Source organism: Bipolaris sorokiniana, assembly GCF_000338995.1.
Source record: "Bipolaris sorokiniana ND90Pr unplaced genomic scaffold COCSAscaffold_1, whole genome shotgun sequence".
NCBI classification, from domain to species: Eukaryota; Fungi; Ascomycota; class Dothideomycetes; order Pleosporales; family Pleosporaceae; genus Bipolaris; species Bipolaris sorokiniana.
In genome coordinates, this window is record NW_006911895.1 from 1,275,421 (window position 1) to 1,291,699 (window position 16,279).

Below are 16,279 nucleotides of genomic sequence, written 5' to 3' on the forward strand. Positions count from 1 at the left end.
TACGAACCCTCGAGCTGAAGAATAAGTAATGATCAAATGTATGATGAACGCATCACTTTACATACAAGACGGGCTTAGTAGCACGTGGCTATACTGCATAATGGGCGATCCGTGTGAAAGCACCACGAAATATGGTCACGCGCGACACAACGCCCAGGACAATGACAGCGCGCGTACTGCCGGCTGCATATCGCTCCGCATCCCCCGCTTTCTGCATTCGGTCTGTGTTGCTTGCGTATATAGAACCCTGATTCTCCGTCTAACTTTTGGGGAACTTTGCGTGTTAGAGGAGATTTGCTTTTTTCTCCTTCCATCTTTATCTGATCCAATTGAAAGGGTCTTTGGTCCCGAAACCTGCTGCGGTTGGCCCGATTTATTTTTGTTTTTGCTTTCCACGGTTAAAGTTTCAGGGCTCAAGGGGACTGGGGGTGGTGCCGCAAACGTCATTCCTACATAGTCGCTCACAAACTCTCGGGATCTTGTTCCGTGCCAGCTACGAAAAAAAAACTGCGATTTGCGGAACGCGTAACTGGAAGACACTGGGAGAAACAAAGAAGAGAAGCTACACGGTGTTTTATCAAGAGAGAGAGAGAATAAAATCGCACCACCACCACTATGTCGCTCTCCCAACGCGTAACCTCAATAGAGGAGCATGATCCATGGAGTCGAGAAGCCAGCCCCGACTCACGGCACCGCAAAATGAGCTTCAACCCCGTTGGCACATGGACAGACCAAGCAGGCGAAGAGCCCACCATCGGCGCGTTCGAAGTGCCGCAATGGAAAAGATTATGTACGTCGACATGCAGGGACGCGCGCGCCGTGGTACATACTGAAAGCTAACGCCTCATGTAGTACAAGTATTTTTCGCCGTCGTGTACTGCCTCTTTGCTGCAGGCGTCGTGTTCGGGTATGCAGCCATCAAGCCCGTGTTGCTCGAAGAAGGAGTGTACAGAGATTACTGTAGCAAGGAAGAGCTGGATAACGATGTTCGTGTATGCTATGAGCAGGAGCTCAGGCTCAATCTCATGTTCACGATCGCAGCAGTGTCGACGAACGTTGTTGCGCTGCCTGTTGGCACGATTCTGGATCGCTATGGACCACGAGTTTGCGGTATAACGGGTGCGATATCCATTACAGTCGGCGCCTTGCTCTTTGCCTTTGCCGCAGAGCTTCCCTTTGACGCATATATCCCCGGATACCTGTTTTTAGCCCTGGGTGGGCCCTTCACCTTCATCTCATCCTTCCAACTCAGCAACACATTCCCACAGTACTCCGGCCTCATTCTCGCCCTGCTAACCGGCGCCTTCGACACTTCGAGCGCCGTCTTCCTCATCTACCGCCTCATCTATCAAGGCACGCACGGCTCCTTCTCCATAAAGTCCTTCTTCCTCCTCTACCTCATCGTCCCTGCCTTCATTTTCCTCGTCCAACTCCTCTTCATGCCCTCGGTCTCGTACAAAACCGTCGGCGAACTCGTCACCACCGCCGACGAAACAAACGTCATCCACGACTCGGACGACGAAATTGAAGACGCCGCAACCGTCCAGTCGCTCCGCGACGCCCGCCGCGCTCACCGCGACAGCATCGTCAGCGAAATCACATCGCTACTCGGCACCAAGAACGGACTTGACCAAGCTAAGGCAGAGGAAAAGAAGAAGAACATCTCGGGTGTATGGGGCGCTCTGCACGGCCTAACTGCTTCCCAGCAAATCCGCACCCCGTGGTTCATCCTCATCACCCTCTTCACCGTCCTCCAAATGACGCGCATAAACTACTTCGTCGCCACCATCCGCTCGCAATACACCTACCTCTTCCATTCCTACCCAAAAGCCGTCGCTATCAACGACTTCTTCGACGTCGCCCTACCCGTCGGCGGCGTGCTATCCGTCCCGTTTATCGGGTTATTGTTGGATAATACGAGCACGGTGTTTACGCTGGCCTTGCTGGTTACGATTGCGACTACAATTGGCGTGTTGGGTGTTATTGCGCAGACATGGGCGGCGTATGCTAACGTTGTTCTCTTTGTTTTGTACAGGCCACTGTATTATACTGCTGTTTCGTAAGTTCCTCCTCCCCCTCCTTCCCCGAAAGCAATTTTTTTTACACAAATTGAAGAAAGTGGGAAGCTAATGGCAATTTCCCCCCTAAAAAGTGATTACTCGGCAAAAGTCTTTGGCTTCGCTACCTTTGGCAAAGTCTACGGCCTCATCATTTGTCTTGCTGGTCTCCTCAATTTCTCCCAATCTGGCCTCGACGCTGCTACGCATAAAGTCTTTCACAACGATCCTGTCCCTGTTAATGTTATGCTGCTTAGTTTGGCGCTGCTGGTAGGAATTGCCCTGGTGGGTTATGTGGGTAAGAAGAGTCGCGGGATTAAGAGGCAAAGTGTTGAGGAAGAGGCGAGCGGGGCGAGGGAGAGTCTTATTCCACGGGCTTCCGGGGGGAGTGCTGGGGAGGGGAGTGGGTATGAGGGTGTTGAAGTGAATGGGTGGGGGGAGGAGGATAGAGGACGGAGGATGTAGAAGAGCGGCGGTTTGTTGTCCCTTTGAAAACATATCTTTGTTGTCTGGGGAATTTATTTAGGTTGAAAAGTTTGGGGATCTACTTGGCATCTAGCATGGCGATGGCGTTTTCTTTTTTTTTGGACGCATCTCATTTGCTTTATTTCACTTGTCATTTTTTTGGGTGGTGGGGGCATATATAGTGCACAATGGCGTGGACAACATGCAAAGATCTGAATGCCAAAAAGAAAAAGGTTTTATTTTCACCCATGTCCCTAATCTCTAAATCCCAGAGATGGACTTTTTTCGAAGCCTTTTTTTCCGCTAAAGAACAAACTTTGTTTTAAAACCCTCCATGCCGCTTGCTTTGCTTGTCTCGTAAATGTCTACCCAGAAAACCCCATATATATATATATCTGCATATCCATATATCTAATTCCTTCTTCTCCATATGTACAACAAGCTCTTTTTTTTTGTTCAACCACCCTCACCCTCACCCTCATCCTCATTCTACGTACCCCCGGCGCCCCCCTCCACACTCCCCAAACTCCCCTCGCCCCTCCACCCATGCCCAATCCTTCCCGTCCCCGCACTCCTCCCCGTCGTCTTCCCTGACTTCTCCCTAAAATACCTCGCCTCCTCCATCGTCGGATTTCTCTCCACCCACTGTCCCCTTTCCGTCTCAAACGCATACCCATTATACCAACTCTCCGTCAACGCCTCAGCGCCATACTCTTCTAGTAACACTTCTTCGTACGCGTACGGTACCTTGATTGGTACTTTTTCCAAGTGCGAAGTGCGCAAGGGATAGATTTGCGAGGAGAGATAGGCGTGTGTGTCTTTGACGTAGAGTTGAATTTCATCGGCGTAAGGGTCGGGTTCGTGGGCTGAGGGGTGGATGGCGAAGGAGGGGGTGAGGGAGAAAGGGTCGTTGTCGTTAAATTCGTCTTCTTGGGCGGAGGAAAGGGGGGCGATGTGTAAGGTAGTAATGTCGATGTAGAGCCCGTTTGAAGTGTCGATCCAGCGGGCGTCGATGAGGTTGTGCTTGTCTGACGTGGATTTGTTGGTGTAGTTTGGGTTGACTTCTAGCAGGTATTTCTTGCCGTTTTCACGCACTTCTTGTTCCCAAGCCAGGCGCTTGGAGCGGGCGTCGTCGTCTTCGGGGTCGGACTCGTCGTCTTGTGCGGCGTAGCGCTCACTGGCCCAGTGGTCGCTTTCGGCGGAGCGGGCGTCGTCGAGACCGAGCGAGGCAGCGGGGAAGTGGTGGACGGTCATGTTCCACCATTCGCCCAGCTCTTGCATGCCTTCTTCTTCAACGATGAAGTCGAGGTCTTTGTCCCATGGCATTAGTCCGCCGTTCCACCACCACCCGAGCAGACACCCGTGCATGATCCATGTTTGGATTCCGATCTGATCCATTGTCTCGGTATATGTTTTGAGCATCAACCGCAGATTCCATACTCGTTCCCGGAAAGGAAGCTCGGCAGAGGCAAAGCGCCCATCGTAGTGCGAATTGAACGTGGATTCGTAAAAGTACTTTGTAGGTGCGTGTTTGTACGTGTGGCCGTTGGAGAAGGAGTTGACCAGTGGCGTCAAGCCACGGAGGGCGCGAAACGATGTGCTGCGGCGTGCAACGGGCACGGGTACGGGTACGGCGGTTGTGACATAGATGAGGTGCACAATTAGGAGAAGAGTCTCGAGCGGGAGTCTCATGGTGACTGCGGACTGGTTTGTATGAGGCGCATTGTCCTATGGATGGATGGCTGGATAAGAATGTTGGGAATGTCGGATGCTACTACGGTGCGAACAAGAGAGCGGAAAGCACCATGGACGACTAAGCCTGTGGCTTACGGCAAGGGTATCCGTCCGATAAAAAGAAACAATGACAAAGGAAGAGTCGAGGGAAGGTTATCGCGTGCTCACATGTTGAGCGTGCATATCTCCTCATGTACACACGGCGCGCAGATCGAGGATGCGCCTAGGCGTCGTCACCCCCGTCTATTCCCGGCTCACCTTTACTCTTCATGGTCAAGCGGTGGTCAAGCCTTGGGAGCTGGCGCCGTCGGAGAACCCGCCAATGCTTATTTAGTACAGAAAAGAACAACGCTGGTAGCAACGTGCGGGGACAGCCGCGTGTCAGTTGAGGGTGATCAAGGCGTGGCTGCAATGCGTGATCCACCTTGCAACCCCGAGTGTTGGAGGCTTTTGCGTAGGACGAGCACGTGCTGGCCCTCACCCCTGACGACAAGCCAACACCTCACAGAGACGTAAGTGGATGTCCAGCCGAGAATGTACATATACTTATGACATCGAAGGAATCCTCAAGGACCTGAGGAGGCGCAAAGATCCCACAATGAAGTGGGGACATCCAGCATGTAGCGATCCAGACAAGCACATCATGAATCTGACGGCGCCAATCGGACAAGCACATCCGCTTCGGACCATCGGATGACTTGCACCCAAACCCTGAGCTCGTCGTGTGGCACAATCATGTTACATATGTACTGCCGCGATATGTACCACTCGCTACACATAAACACATGGAAATATGCATAGATCAAAGTACATACAAAACAATTAGGAACCAAACAAGTCATTTACTTCGGACATTATGTGATTATTTGTATTGCATTTTCATAAATGTACAACCACAGTTCAGAGACCAGCCTCGGGTGGGGTTCGCCGTAGGAATAAAAGAGCCCGAGTACAAGTTTCCCATCATCTACACATATCAACATACTGAACGTCGGACAAATAAACTCCCAAATCCCCCACTGCCCTCCCCGTTCCACAATCCAAAACAGGCTTCTTTTGTAGCCCAACCCGAAACGCTGGCCAAATGAGCGGACGCCGGGTTCGTCGGCTGATTACACTTCCCGCGACTTTTCGTGTCAAATAAAAGGTATACGCTGAGAAGATAACACACTCCGGAGCTCGTGTGCGGTGCCGGAGAGACCAAGGAAACTGTGCGTACAATCAAATATTCCTGGGGAAAGAGAGAGAAATAGAAAATGAAGGAAAAAAAGGGAGATGAAAAAACGCCTGATTACGCCGCCCGATGGTAAGACGCCACAATGGTGAACGTTGGACGATGCAGAACCCAAAGGTAAACAAGAATCTATAAACAGGCGCGTTTGCGGAGCCGAACAACCAGTCGACAAACAGCGAGTCCGCAACAGCCAGCGATTAAAGGGGTATATTTGCGAAGCAAGCGAAGTCACTCAGACCCTTTTTCGTATTTGACGGGGTGGAAGAGCGTGTTGCGCATACACAACCGACCTGTGCCAGCCTCTTCCTCGGCCGCACCGCCCTTGTCGTTTTCGCGCGAGCCGAGCCACCTTCGCCACCACTCGGACGAGAAGGCAGCGTTGTAGTAGAAGCTGTTGCCCAATTGGTTGTGCTCACCCCAGCCAAAGACACTGTCAGTGGGCTTCGGGGGTCGGTTGAAGGTTCCCTCGAGAATCTCGAGGGGCCAGTTGTGGTCAAAGTACACGGGGTGTGCAGCATAGACAGCCTTGAGTCCGTGGTGGAAGGCAACGGTCGGCGGCCACATTTCGGGGAACATGTGGTGCTTCATCAGGTATGTTTCGCGGTGCATGAGGTCCAAGAGGCGCTTCGACAGACGCGAGACGGTGATGATGGCGCAGCGTCGCGGAGGTTCTGGAAGCTCGAGATCGTAGCCGGTAACGTCGTCGCGGAACACCCAGTTGGTCTTGGCAGGGTCGAAGATGGGGTTGAAAGTGATGATGTCGGCTTCTTCACCAACACCCCACTCGTAGTTGTCCTGGGAATAGGAGTGGGGCGGCTCAACCTCTGGAGGGCTGGGAAGCATACCAGTGTTGGGGAACTTGGGAGGACCCCAAACTGGCTTCTCGTCGCTGTTGTAGAGCTCCTCTTCGACCATCTCGGTGAAGTTCTTCCATGATCCGTGGAGCTCGGGAATGTAGTAGCGAGACGAGCGTTCCCACAGGCCCTTGCGAGGCTGCTTCTTGGCCCACTCGCCAATCTTGTTGTGGAACTCGTAGTAGTGACCACTGAGGCGGAGATCCATTTCCCAGTTCCAGTAAAAGTCGTACTCTGGGCGGGCTTGGGCGAACCACTGCATAGCAAAGTGGGCACTTCGGTAGACAGAGTGGACGGGAGCTTTAGCGTGGTTGTAAACGTTGTTTGGGAATGGCTCAGGGTAGTACATGCGCATTTGCTGCTCAGACCACAGGGTTGCCATGCCCCAGAACTCCTTGGGCAGGTTGTCCTCGATGACCTTTTGGTAAATCTCCTCAGACGACCAAATGGGCAGGCTGTCGTCCTTGACGTGGAGCAGGAAGTGAACATCGTACTCGCCTCCAGACTTGAGGGCAAGTTCGTTGATCATGGCTCGCAGGGTGAGGATCTGGTAGTCGCTGTACTTGTAGCCGGTCCAGGTGCGGAGAACGTAAGCGTGGCGAGGCACCTTCTTCTTTGCGGGTGCAGACTCGTCTGTCTTGTTGTTCTTGAAGCGGTGAGCATTCTTTTCGCGGCAGCGCTTCATGGCAGAAGCCCAGTTGACCTTGCGGTAGTCAACCTTCTTCTCCCAGCTCCAGATCTTGTCGGCACCAGCCTTCTCAGACTTGCCGTCCATTTCAAGACCGCCCTCGTCGCGAGAGTAGGAGTAGCCGTAGGGGCCGAAGCGGCCGAAGCGATCAAAGCACTTCTTGTCGTCGAAACCGATTTCCTCGTAGGAGCCAAAGAAGGGAGCAGTCATGTTCTGGGGAATACCGGGGTAGGCGTAGATGTCGGGCAGGTCGACCTTCTCCTCCTCGTCGAGGTAGCACGTCTTGACCTCGTCGTGATCCTTGAGGTACTGGGGCGAGTCGAACTTGTAAGGGTCAAACGGTACAGGGTCCATTGGCGGCTCCTTGTTTTCCTTGGACATGTGTGGCCACTTTGGCTTGACATTGTCCTCGGGATTTGGGCTTTGCGAGTACTTGACATAGTCCTGTTCGGACACCCAGTCGCCAAAGGGGACGAGAGTGCGAACGCCGTTGAAGAAGCCATTAAGGCTAAGAGGTCAGCAGGCAGCTAGAGGATTAGGAAGACGGCGATGCTTACCGAGGATAATGTTCCCAATGATATTGCTTGCGTTCGTCGCCCTTGTGAGGCTGAGCGTGCCAGCGGTGTCTTCGGTAGACGCCAGTGCCAATCATGGAGAAGACGAGTATTACAGTGACGGCGAGGGTAATGAGACGCGCAAAAGACAGACGGGGCCGCTGAATGCGGCTGGCCCAGGCGGGCTGGCTATACTTCTTGCCCCATGACTTTGTGCTGAAGAGGGGCAGGGGAGAGGAGCCCTGGCTGTCCTGGCCGGGGAGCTTTTCGTAGTTGAAGCGCGTTCGGATAAAGAGCTTGCCTGGGTTGAATCGCGACGCCATTGCGAAGGATCGATGTGTGAAAGTGCTGTGGAGCGCGTGAAGATGCCTATCGCATCTGAGGCGAGGCGATGCAGTCCGGAAGGAGGTGGCGGCTGGCAGTGGTAGTGGTGTTGGTGTTGTTGCTCCTGGATGCTGCAACTACGAATCGGACAGATACTCGGCCGGGCGAGCAGCAGGCAGAGGGAATGGGGGGAGGAGATGTGGTGCAGCAGAGACGGCAGCGGAGAGTGAAACGAGTGACTGTCCTAGCTATTGCTGGGAGGCAGAGACTGGAGGACTTGCAGCGCTCTGGAGGCGTTGGAGGAGAGACAGCGGGCTGAGGAGAGCAGAGCAGGAGCGACCCTTTTCCCTTTCCCTTGTTGCTTGCGGAGGCTAGTACGCTAGTTCGCAAGGGGCAAGCACCTGCACTGCACCTGCCTTGCACCGAATTCTGGAGCGGCGAAAAGATCGGCTAGTGCGCCGGCGGAACGCGAGGCCGTCCAAATGCAAAGCCCGCCGCCGCCTTGTGGATGCTGATGACACGAATGATTGCTCATACATCCATATATAGTATATACAGTAAGTAGCAGCTGTTCGTCTTGTTGTAGCTGTAGCTATTGCTGCTTCTTCTCCCCCTCCTCCTCCTCATCACCTCCCCCTTGCAATCTGGTGGTGGTGGTGTTGGGCCATTGGCAGGATCCAGGCCGCCGCAAATCACACAGCGCCCAGCTATCAGAGCACTGTAGTGGGCGCTGCATAAATCTCGAAGCGGCATGGGCTCAGCTCGTTGCGCAACCGCCAGTGCTCTTCCCGGCTCAACAACGTCGCCCCGACCCAGTCCAGCAAGGGCATGGGGAAGCAATTTTTTCCCCCTCGCAGGGTGACGTCGTGCCGCACACAACTGCAGGATCGGCGCTTTATCGACGACGGCGCATGTGCATGGTGGATGAGAGAGCCGTGGTGGGCGGGTCGGCGTAGGCATGGGTGTGGGTGTGGGCGTGGGCGTGGGCGTGCAGTGCAACACAGCAAGGGCACCCGTCTCCATGCTGGCCTTGCCCTTGGCGTCTCCCCCTGGGCCGCGCGTTCACTACCGCCACCTCGCCTTTCCGCACCGCCGCTCCGCTCACCACAGCACGGCCTAAAAATAATCCCTCGCTGCAGCGCCCGTTAGCTACTTGGACTCTGCTGGGAGAGTATCGGGCCAAGAGAGAGCCAAGCCGACTGAAAATAAGCTGTCCCTTTGGCGTGGAATTACTGCATCTAACAACTATTGCCCTCGCAGCCCGCAGGAAGGCTGGTGACGCTACCGTCGCATCGTGTGCCAGAAGCTGTTGTCTGCCGACCTCAGGCATACATATGTAATACCTTCACCTTGGCCCAGCTCCGGCCCCCTTCCGACATACCCCCGCCCTTCCAATACTTCTTTGCTTGCTGCATGACTGTCTGATGCTGTCCACACAACGTGACATGACGTTAGGCATGGCCAGGGGTGGGGCCCCGTCTGAGAATTGCCCATGCTCGCTCAAGCCTCTGCCCGCCGTTTCCAACAACGAAGGAGCGCCAGCCAGCCTTGTTTCCTACCAAGCTTACCATCCCCACCCACGCCCCGACATGCCCTTAGCAAAACACCGCATAAGCCCGTCGCCTGAAGCCAAGCCAGCATCCCGCGGCCATTTGCCTGTTCAAAGCGCCGACGCCGTCGCAATCACATCTGCCTACAATGTCCCCCTGGCCTCAATACACTATACCGAGTTTCGCAATCAACCTGCTTCCGCCTGCTGTTTTGAGCTGAGCCGCATGCCATGTCAATAATTCTTCTACATAGCCTCCATGCCCGATCCTTGGCCATCCATGGTACCCTCGAAGCCAATAAAACACTAATCATAGACACTATCAGCACTTACATAGTATGCATGTTCTCACTCTACAAACATGTGTTGCGCAAAGACGGATGACAACTTCCTCAGATGCTTGCAACAGCAACAACAACAACAACAACATGCACTTACTCTAGAGTATGCCCAGCTGTTTGATATGCATGCCCATGCGCCGCAGAGTTGCGCGGCCGCTTGCGCGTGCATGTTCGACTGGGTCCCAGTTTCCATAGGAACTGGTGGGGATCTGAAGCCCAATTGGCCTTGTTGCTCTACACTCAAAACCTCAAACACGCGAGGCGTCACAGCTAGCCGGCTGCATGGTACCACCACCACCTCCTCCTCCTCCTCTTCCTCCTGCAGTCCGTCTACTGCAACGCTATTGACAACCATATTATCCCATCTTCACACAAGGCGGGGTACACTTACTACTACGACACTTCCATGTTGTCATTGAAAAACAAAGGTACAATCTAGTGTCTTTGGATCTTTTCAGCATGGTCAAGTTTCATGCCTGCAGCCAGTCCTCCAGTCTGCTCTCCACCAGCCACATGTCGGAGCTTCCTATCTAGCACTGCAGATTCGGGAACATCACGCAGCTCAACTTGGCAGTCGCTGGAGAGCTAGCTATCAACAATATTAGTCTAAAAAAGTGACCAGGTCGCCACTATGAATCACGTGCACAATAGTCCATGTTTGATGCTTACACGAGTGACTCTCTCCATATCAAGTCAGAGTACTACTGCGCGCCGCCAGTGAGCCAATCAGAGTCGCCCCACCTCCGAACGGGCCTTCAAATCTCCGACTTGTTTCCACTTTCGACTCATCGCAAGTAACCCCACGTTATACGACTCGACTCGACCCCAATACCAAACCGCTGCACACTCGCAAACATGCCAGGAACACGGGGCCCAGTCCCAGTGCCGCTCGAAACAAAAGGCCAAAACCTCACTCAGGACATCCTCGACCTTCTCGACACAAAAGAGCCCCTCCGCACAGATGAAGACTTCCCCGCAATCTCCCAGGCTGAAATCAAGGCCGCACTCGACAGGCTAGCCAGCAGATCCATGGTCGAATATAAATCGCTAGACTCGGAAAAGGTCGTCCTCACTCCCGAATCCGAGGGCATAGTCGCAGAGGGAAGCCACGAGTTCAAGGTTTGGAAGTTGGTCAAAGAGAGGGGCAGCGTCCCAATTGCTGAACTACCGGTACGTGCAGGATGCACTATGAACTAGCGACACGCGATTGACAAGAGACACAGACCATCTTTGGAAAAGAAGTCGCTAGCGTTGGACAGGGCAATGGCTTCAAGAACAAGTGGATCAAAAAAGACGGAGACAACCTAGTCCTCATCCAGACCGACGAGCCCGCAGACACCACCCGCCAATTACTGCAAGGCATCAAGGACACGCAGTCGCTCGATGACGCGAAACTCCTTGCCCAGCTGAAGAAGAAGAAGCTCGTGACTGTTACCAAGGTCATTACATACACCATCACAAAGGGCCCAAAGTATGCAAAGGAGATTCCCGTAGAACACACCGACCTGACGGCCGAGCTGCTTACAAACGACGCGTGGAAGACTGCAAACTTCAAACCATACAACTTTGCTGCGCTCGGAGCAAACCAAGATGCGGGCGCATTACATCCTCTGAACAAGGTCAGACAGGAGTTCCGCAACATTTTCTTCTCACAAGGTTTCGTCGAGATGCCAACAGGACAGTAAGTTTTTGGGTCTGATTTAAGCGCACAACCGACTGACATTACTAGCTTCGTCGATACAGGCTTCTGGAACTTTGACGCCCTTTTCGTACCACAGCAACATCCCGCGCGTGACATGCAAGACACTTTCTTCGTCTCATATCCACCAAAAGCCGACAAGCCGCGATTAGACCCTGCAAATGAAGCAACTATGGAACGCATGGAGGCCGGATCAAAACGTCTCTTCTCCACACCAGAGAGCGAGAAGCGAGAAAAGAAGCCACGAGACTTTGAGCAGTACTGGCAAGACGTCAAGAAGGTACATCAAGAAGGTGCTTTTGGCTCGATAGGATGTAAGTCGGACGTTCCTAAGTTCATAACCCCGGAATCTGCATACTGACAATTTCAGACCGATACCCATGGGAAGAAGATGAATCCCTTCGCCTTGTCCTCCGCACACATACCACCGCAGTCTCGACTTGGGCCCTCCACCGCCTTGCAGAAGATCCCCGTCCTGCGCGCTACTTCTCCATCGATCGTGTCTTCCGTAACGAAACTGTCGATGCTACTCACTTGGCCGAGTTCCACCAGATTGAAGGTGTCATTGCCGACTTTGGCCTCACTCTTGGTGGCCTCCAGCGTTTCCTTGAGGACTTCTTCGGCAACATGGGCATTACCAACCTGCGCTTCAAGCCCGCCTACAACCCTTACACCGAGCCTTCCATGGAGGTCTTCGGCTACCATGCTGGTCTGAAGAAGTGGCTCGAGATTGGTAACTCGGGCATGTTCAGGCCTGAGATGTTGGAACCCATGGGCCTGCCCAAGGATATGCGTGTGTACGGATTTGGACTTTCGCTTGAGAGGCCGACCATGATGAAGTATGGTGTCAGTAATATCAGAGAGTTGTTGGGTCACAAGGTCGACTTGAGCTGGATTCGGGAACAGCCGGCTGTGCGCTTCGACAAGGAGTAGACATGGGCAAGATGGACCTTTTGCTTGATTTGTTACGATAGGACACGGACGTAGCCTACGCTACGGAGCTGTGCTTTCAGTCTGCCATGGAAATGATATCCAAAAGAGGCGCCAAGCGCTCTAAAATGAAGAACTAGACTATCCTGTACACTTTGACTTGGTCTCGTTGTTTCGTAAAATCAGTACCGCCTTGATACTGGGAATACTTTGCTAGGCGGTAGTCATTCCAGACTTGTGGCTCTGCATTCATTTCCGACTTGCCCTGCGCAGTGTCCTTTGCTTTCGTGTGCATCGTGAGCTCCTCTTGCGCGGCATCAACTCCAGTATATGCGACATCCAGCCCTCCAAGTTCTCTCAATCCTTCTCCACACTCATCCTAACCTCCTCCTCAACCCTCCTATTCCTCGCGCCCCTGTAAATCCAGCTCTCACTCTCCCTTCCCCCGCCCCACCTCGCCTTTGCCCAAACCAGTCCATCTTGTCCCAACCCAAACCCCAACCCAACCAACAACCCCAACCGAATCGTCCTCGCAGCCGTCGAAACCGGAAACTGATGCCACGCACTCCACACACCCCCCGTCACCATCCCCGCAAGCGCACTACTAACGAAATCCCTACTCCCACTCACCCCCCTCTCAATCTTCTTCAAATCCAACTCATCCACGCCCTCCATCTCCTCCATCGTGCGTCCCGCCCTCCACGTGCCCCGAAAAACATCCAGGCTCTCTTCCACTACGAAAAACACCATACTCCATGCGGCGATATACGTGCCCTTTCTGAGCCCTTCGACAATCCCGTACCGCCACTTGTAGTAGTTTTTGGATTTGTGGTAGAGGTACCAGCCTGGATTTGAAGTCGGGAGACGGTGCGCGTTTTCGGCGCGGAAACGGAGTGAGGCCATGTGGCCTGCGGATAAGGAGCCCAGGGTGAAGCCTGAGAGGAAGGAGAGGGTGGTGGTTAGGAGGAGGCGGCGGTCGAAGGGCATGTCGAGGCGGGGGGAGGTGGGGTAGGGGTTTTTATGAGGTGGTGGGGTTGTTGAGTCGGGTTCGGGGGCTAGAGAGGCCATTGTGTGGTGTGTAGTCTTGTGGTGCCTGGGTGGGCGTGGGAGGTGGGTGTTAAGTTTGCGACTCTAGTGGTGGTGAGGTTTGCGGTGAATGCGGAGGTGGTGCGGAGGTGATGGGCGGTGCGATTGTGTGTGGGTCGCGAGACGGAGATCTTTAGGAGTACGACTGTGTTTGCTTTGCAATTCGATGTAGCGATGGGTGACTTGATTGAGTCCAGAATTGGCCGCTCAATGCAAGTACGTTGATGAGTGAAGGCCAGCTCTGCGCAAAGCCCGTGAATTCGAAAATTGCCAAGACAGTTGCCGCATGACATCGTGTTACGCGTCTCCCTTTGTTCCCCGCGTAACCCCTCCAACAACCCTACAATCTTACCTTTACCACCCCCCGCGACAAACCAGATATCCCAATCTTCCACACACGCCCAATCTCTCGCTTATCATTCTTCCCTTGCATCCAATTCGCTCACCACACACAAAAATGACCACACCAACCCCCCAAACCTGGACCCTCCGCCTAAAATCCCACAAAACAACAGTCCTCCTCCACATCGACCCCCTACACACCTTCGACACCATAAAAGCCGCCTTATATGATGCACTCCAGCAAACCGAATTCCGCCACCCAGACACCGGTGCCGCAATCCCTCTGCCCCCCTCGCCCTCAGATATCCAGCTCGGCCGCCCGGTCAACATCAACGATGCGCATGAGGGCTTTAAGCTTGGGGAGTGGGAATACAATTCTATTGATGATGCAGAGGAGGTAGAGGGGAAGGGTAAAGGTAAAGCGAAAGCTGTGGCGCCTGGGGGGAAGGGGGCGGCGAGTGCGAAACAGTGTCCTAAAGGTGCGGGGCTGAAGGATGGGGCTGTACTGGCGTTTCGGTGGGTGGGGGATGGGAATTGGGAGGGTGAAGAGGATGAGAATGAGGAGGAAGGAGAGGGTGGGGGGAGGGGGAGGGAAGGGGATATGTGGGGGGTTCAGCTTGCGAGTTTTGAGGATGCGTATGGGGTTGAGAATGAGGGGGATGTTGGGGGTGGGAGGGAGTTTGAGGGGTGAGTGCTGGGAAGTTGGTTGAATGGATAATATGAGATTGAGATATCTTGGATTCGTCCAAGGTCGGCCAGGGAAAGGGCTTGAGAAGATGGCGAAGTCCGGCACCAAGGCTAGTCTGGGGAGCAGTAAAAGCAAAATACTGACTCGACGAAGTATCCAAGTGGATAGCACAGACGACATGGAAGAGAGTTGCTTAGCCGTCGCTTGTAGGATATCGGAGATGGATGGGGAAAAGATGAACTCCGTACATACCTCTCACACTTGTCAACATCTACAAATATAACAACAAAACAACTCACCTCTTCCACCCTCGACCAAAAATAAAATCAAAGCGTCAGGCTACTATACTCATTTCCTTCTAGCTACTACTGAAAAGTAAAAACACTAGAAGGAAGGAATCATAAACGTCATACACCCGGCGTTAAGCAGCCTACTAAACGGAGATACCGTAAACGCCAGACAGAACATCTAAGCTCGGAGCCGAGTATGTAGCTCGGAGAAGATGAGGATGTCCGAGTTGCAATTTTACTGCACATTCGACGAGACGGTACTGGTTCAATCTACAGCTGGATAGGTTAATTGAGGGTTGGTATGGAACTAGTATCTTGATAAATCCGGTGTGCGTTTTCCATTGAGCTCCATACAAGCCCTTTCCCTATATTTATATAAATATACATAAGGACTGAGTAAGGAGTCTTCATGTCCCAGCGTCAACACTCTACACTTCCGTTCCAACCGTCAAACAAATCAAGACTCGACCGAGAAAAAAAAATGTCCAAAAACATCCTCGCCATCCTCCCTGCAACAAGCACCCAAGGCCTCTCTCTTGCCATGCATATCCTCTCCTCCCCTTCCCTCTCCAGCAAGTACACCATCCGCGCTCTGGCCCGCAACCCCTCGCACCCCTCGCTCCTCCCCCTCTCCACCCAAGGCGTCGACACGGCTTACGCCGACATGTCCGTCCCATCCTCCCTCACCTCCGCGCTAGCAGGTGTATCGCACCTCTACCTCGCGACCCTCACCACCCCCAACTACAGCCAAACCCGCGCCACCGAAATCCAACAAGTCAAAACCGTCTGCGCCGCCGCCCTCGCCGCGGGGGTGCAATATATAGTGTTTAGCTCCATGTCGCACCCGCTCTCCCTGTCTTTTGGTAAACTCAGGAACGTGGACCACTTCGACGTCAAGGCCGAGTGCGAATTGTATATTCGCAGACTACCGCTGCGGAGTGCGTTTGTGGCGCCGGCGAGTTTTATGCAGAATCTAACTGGTGTGACGAGGCCGCGGTTGGCAACCGGCGAGGGAGAAAGGGAAAAGGGCGTGTACGAAATGCCCAGCATACTTCCTTCCGACACAAAAGTACCGTATATTGATATTACCGAGGTGGGAAAATGGATCGGAGCTGTTTTTGAGGATCCGGATAGGTTTGCGGGTAGGACGTTGATGGCAGCCGAGGCGTTTTATACACCCCAACAGGTTGCGCGGATTGTGGCAAAGGTTACGGGCAAGGAAGTGAGGCATGTGCAGGTGGGGGATGAGGTTATGAAAGGGCGGTTGCACGAGGGGATTAGGGAGCAGTTGTATGAGATGAATGTGCTGTTTAGGGATTATGGGTATTTTGGGGAGGGAGAGGAGGACGAGGTTGCGTGGGCGAGGGCGCAGGTTAAGGGCGAGGTGACGGGGTTGGAGGAGTTCTTGAGGAGGATAGAGTATAAGCTTGAGTGAGAGGTACTG

At 53.6% G+C, this 16,279-nt stretch overlaps 7 protein-coding genes across 7 annotated transcripts; 4 read left to right on the forward strand and 3 right to left on the reverse strand.

The window, feature by feature from the left end:
* Window positions 1–403: 403 nt before the first annotated feature.
* COCSADRAFT_177176 (uncharacterized protein) lies at window positions 404–2,768 on the forward strand. The gene is made up of 3 exons (XM_007696551.1): window positions 404–790; window positions 853–2,059; window positions 2,153–2,768. The coding sequence occupies exons 1-3, from the start codon at window positions 616–618 to the stop codon at window positions 2,520–2,522; spliced, it is 1,752 nt and encodes a 583-aa protein (XP_007694741.1). The 5' UTR covers window positions 404–615; the 3' UTR covers window positions 2,523–2,768.
* On the reverse strand, window positions 2,756–4,537 carry COCSADRAFT_32142 (uncharacterized protein). Its single transcript, XM_007696023.1, has one exon. It carries the CDS (start codon window positions 4,212–4,214, stop codon window positions 3,012–3,014), a length of 1,203 nt encoding a protein of 400 aa, XP_007694213.1. The 5' UTR covers window positions 4,215–4,537; the 3' UTR covers window positions 2,756–3,011.
* Window positions 4,538–5,408: 871 nt separating this feature from the next.
* Window positions 5,409–8,031, reverse strand: COCSADRAFT_209880 (uncharacterized protein). Its single transcript, XM_007696552.1, has 2 exons — window positions 7,590–8,031; window positions 5,409–7,540 (listed from the first exon to the last, which is right to left on the reverse strand). The coding sequence occupies exons 1-2, from the start codon at window positions 7,907–7,909 to the stop codon at window positions 5,719–5,721; spliced, it is 2,142 nt and encodes a 713-aa protein (XP_007694742.1). The 5' UTR covers window positions 7,910–8,031; the 3' UTR covers window positions 5,409–5,718.
* A 2,624-nt stretch (window positions 8,032–10,655) lies between these two features.
* On the forward strand, window positions 10,656–12,432 carry COCSADRAFT_155602 (uncharacterized protein; the record flags this gene model as incomplete). Its single annotated transcript, XM_007696553.1, has 4 exons — window positions 10,656–10,970; window positions 11,024–11,481; window positions 11,530–11,813; window positions 11,870–12,432. 4 exons carry the CDS (start codon window positions 10,656–10,658, stop codon window positions 12,430–12,432), a joined length of 1,620 nt encoding a protein of 539 aa, XP_007694743.1.
* Window positions 12,433–12,813: 381 nt separating this feature from the next.
* Window positions 12,814–13,512, reverse strand: COCSADRAFT_72742 (uncharacterized protein; the record flags this gene model as incomplete). Its single annotated transcript, XM_007696554.1, has 1 exon — window positions 12,814–13,512. A coding segment is annotated over one exon (699 nt), but the record flags the coding sequence as incomplete, so codon positions are not given.
* A 318-nt stretch (window positions 13,513–13,830) lies between these two features.
* COCSADRAFT_195234 (uncharacterized protein) lies at window positions 13,831–14,858 on the forward strand. The gene has a single exon (XM_007696555.1). It carries the CDS (start codon window positions 13,973–13,975, stop codon window positions 14,546–14,548), a length of 576 nt encoding a protein of 191 aa, XP_007694745.1. The 5' UTR covers window positions 13,831–13,972; the 3' UTR covers window positions 14,549–14,858.
* Window positions 14,859–15,249: 391 nt separating this feature from the next.
* COCSADRAFT_195236 (uncharacterized protein) lies at window positions 15,250–16,270 on the forward strand (the record flags this gene model as incomplete). The annotated part of the gene is made up of 1 exon (XM_007696556.1): window positions 15,250–16,270. Exon 1 carries the CDS (start codon window positions 15,317–15,319, stop codon window positions 16,268–16,270), a length of 954 nt encoding a protein of 317 aa, XP_007694746.1. The 5' UTR covers window positions 15,250–15,316.
* Between the last annotated feature and the right edge of the window lie 9 nt (window positions 16,271–16,279).

Bases quoted from the DNA above. Each gene is read 5' to 3' on its own strand.
- COCSADRAFT_195234 (XM_007696555.1), top strand. From the start codon at position 13,973: ATGACCACACCAACCCCCCAAACCTGGACCCTCCGCCTAAAATCCCAC.
- COCSADRAFT_209880 (XM_007696552.1), bottom strand. From the start codon at position 7,909: ATGGCGTCGCGATTCAACCCAGGCAAGCTCTTTATCCGAACGCGCTTC. The intron at 7,541-7,589 runs GTAAGCATCGCC...CTGACCTCTTAG, and splicing joins CATTGGGAACATTATCCTCG to CCTTAATGGCTTCTTCAACG.
- COCSADRAFT_177176 (XM_007696551.1), top strand. From the start codon at position 616: ATGTCGCTCTCCCAACGCGTAACCTCAATAGAGGAGCATGATCCATGG. The intron at 791-852 runs GTACGTCGACAT...CGCCTCATGTAG, and splicing joins GCCGCAATGGAAAAGATTAT to TACAAGTATTTTTCGCCGTC. The intron at 2,060-2,152 runs GTAAGTTCCTCC...CCCCCTAAAAAG, and splicing joins CTGTATTATACTGCTGTTTC to TGATTACTCGGCAAAAGTCT.
- COCSADRAFT_32142 (XM_007696023.1), bottom strand. From the start codon at position 4,214: ATGAGACTCCCGCTCGAGACTCTTCTCCTAATTGTGCACCTCATCTAT.